At 19.7% G+C, this 2,508-nt stretch overlaps 1 protein-coding gene across 1 annotated transcript; it reads left to right on the top strand.

Moving 5' to 3' along the window:
- Positions 1 to 1,306: 1,306 nt before the first annotated feature.
- On the top strand, positions 1,307 to 2,438 carry PGAL8A_00267000 (fam-g protein; the record flags this gene model as incomplete). The annotated part of the gene is made up of 2 exons (XM_028671646.1): positions 1,307 to 1,381; positions 1,512 to 2,438. The coding sequence occupies 2 exons, from the start codon at positions 1,307 to 1,309 to the stop codon at positions 2,436 to 2,438; spliced, it is 1,002 nt and encodes a 333-aa protein (XP_028528277.1).
- Between the last annotated feature and the right edge of the window lie 70 nt (positions 2,439 to 2,508).

The following is a 2,508-nucleotide window of genomic DNA, read 5'->3' as shown; positions in this document are numbered from 1 at the left end:
TAATTAGAAGATTATAATAATATATATGCAAAAAGTTATGTTATAATTCTGTTTTATCTTTATTTATTGATATTTTTTATATCACAATAAAAATGAATTCTTTTGAATATTATAAGAAAAAATCTATTATATCTAACTAAAGATATATTTTTATATTCAGTATATAACATTTATATTAAATTTGAAACTGATAAGTATTTTTCGTAAAAAAGTAAATTTATAAAAATATATTTTTATAATAAAATAAGTAAATTTATCAAAAAATAAAACTTTTTTTAAAAAATATTTTTTTCTGTAAATATATGATTAAAAAAATAGTATTTTTTTTTTTTTTTTTATTAAATTGTAATTAATTCATTTGACTTTTAAATGTTCTTTTTATAAGATTTGTTATAATAATCCCTTTAATGAAAATTACTATTTTCACTTTTTCTTTTTAATTTATGTACTTAATAAATATTTTTCATTTTTTTTCAAATAGTTGAAAAAGTAATTTTTTTTAAAAAATAGTTATAACAAAAAATAAATATATACATATATTGTATAAATATTTATCAATAATAAAAATAAAAAAAAAAGAATTAAGATAGGAAAAAGTTTATTAGAAAAATCAAATAAGTTATATTTAAAAGAAATATATTCATAAACAAAAATTAGTTTTATATTAAGTGAAAAATTGTGACAAATGTAGTATACTGCATGAAAAATACATGCTTATAAAAATTTTTAATTCATAGAGTTTTTTTTCTTTTTTTGATGGAGATAAATATATATAATACATGAAGATTTATATTTATTAATCACAATATACTGTATATAAAATAATATAAAGTTCGACATAATTCACAGAGATTGGTAGTTTAGAAAAAAAAAATAAAAAAAATCCTTTAACATTAAATGTATATCATTTATAATTTTTATACGCATTAAATAAGAAATATTTAATTTTTTTAAATAATTCAAAGATAAACAAAATTTTAATAAAATATTTTTAAAATAACTTTATCCGATTTATTATATTTTTTATTTATTTGTAAATTAACGTTCATATTTTATTTTTTAAGGAATTAAGAATGTTATTCCTATCTAATGTAACCATAATATCATAAGTAATAATAAAAAATTAGAAATTACATTTCATATATGAAAATAATTTTCTATTTTAAAAATTTAGGAAATTAATATAAGTTATAATAATATCTAAATTATCATTACAAATCCATAATTTAGTATTATTGAAAATTGAAACAATTTTACACCTGAATTAACAACATCCACTTTAATATTATTATATAAATATATTAATATGAAAACATTAACTTTATATTTAAAAATTACTACATTCCTTATTTTAATTTGGATATATCAATGTTTTTATAACGTAAGTTAAAATATTTACAAAAAATATACATATAGATATATTTTATTTCTAATTATTTTTAACCTTCCATTTGATTTACTATTCTAGCAAAAGAAACATTCTACTAAAAAAATTTTTATTTAATCCATAGTATGATTCCTATAAAACTTTGATTGATAAAAATAGATTGCAAATAAAATATGAGTTAAAATATGAAAGAGTACTAACAGAAGGTGACATAGCAGGAGAAAAGCAAACTAAGGTTGACGGATGCCAAGAAGAATGTCCAGTAGAAAAAAAAAAAAAAGAAAAAAAAAGAAAAAATTGGTTTATTACGCTTGTATGTCACAATACGTACGATCAATGGCAGAGAGACACTAATGAAGCATTGTTTGAGCGATTTAAAAATGTAACAAGTGAAATGGATCCTAAATGGAGAGACCAAAAATGGAATAATGAATGGAATGAAATTTCAGCGAACAAATTTAAAGAAGTATCTTCAATATTTCATCGAAGTGATGTTTCAAAAGAAGAAAAAAAAAAATTAATTCTTGATGTTAAAAATGAACTCTATATACTATTTGTGAAATTTTCAGAAGAATGTAAGAAAGAGATGAGAAAAAATGAAACAAAATCCGAATCTAAAAAAGAGATGATAGACAATAAAACAGACTCCGAATCTAAAAAAGAGATAATAGATAACAAAACAGACTCTGAATCTATGAAAGAGATGATAGACAATAAAACAGACTCCGAATCTAAAAAAGAGATGATAGAAAATAAAACAGACTCCGAATCTAAAAAAGAGATGATAGACAATAAAACAGACTCCGAATCTATGAAAGATATGATAGACAATAAAACAGAATCCGAATCTAAGAATGTGATAAGAGACAATATATCAGAACCCGAATCTATGAAAGAGATGAGAGAAAATAGAACAGAATCCGAATCTAAGAATGAAATGAGAGGCAATAAAAGAGAATCCGAATCTACGAAAGAGCAGGGAAAAAATAAAATAAAAAATGAGAAATCAAATATTTGGAAATTTCTTTTTAATAGGTTTGATAACCATTAGGAGAATAAAAATTAATGGTTTAACAGAGAATATAGGATTAATCAGGCACAAGATCTAGTTAAATAAAAGA

The sequence above is a fragment of the Plasmodium gallinaceum genome, assembly GCF_900005855.1.
Source record: "Plasmodium gallinaceum strain 8A genome assembly, contig: PGAL8A_v1_79, whole genome shotgun sequence".
In the NCBI taxonomy this organism is placed as follows: Eukaryota; Apicomplexa; class Aconoidasida; order Haemosporida; family Plasmodiidae; genus Plasmodium; species Plasmodium gallinaceum.
This window is presented reverse-complemented; position numbering and strand designations above follow the sequence as displayed.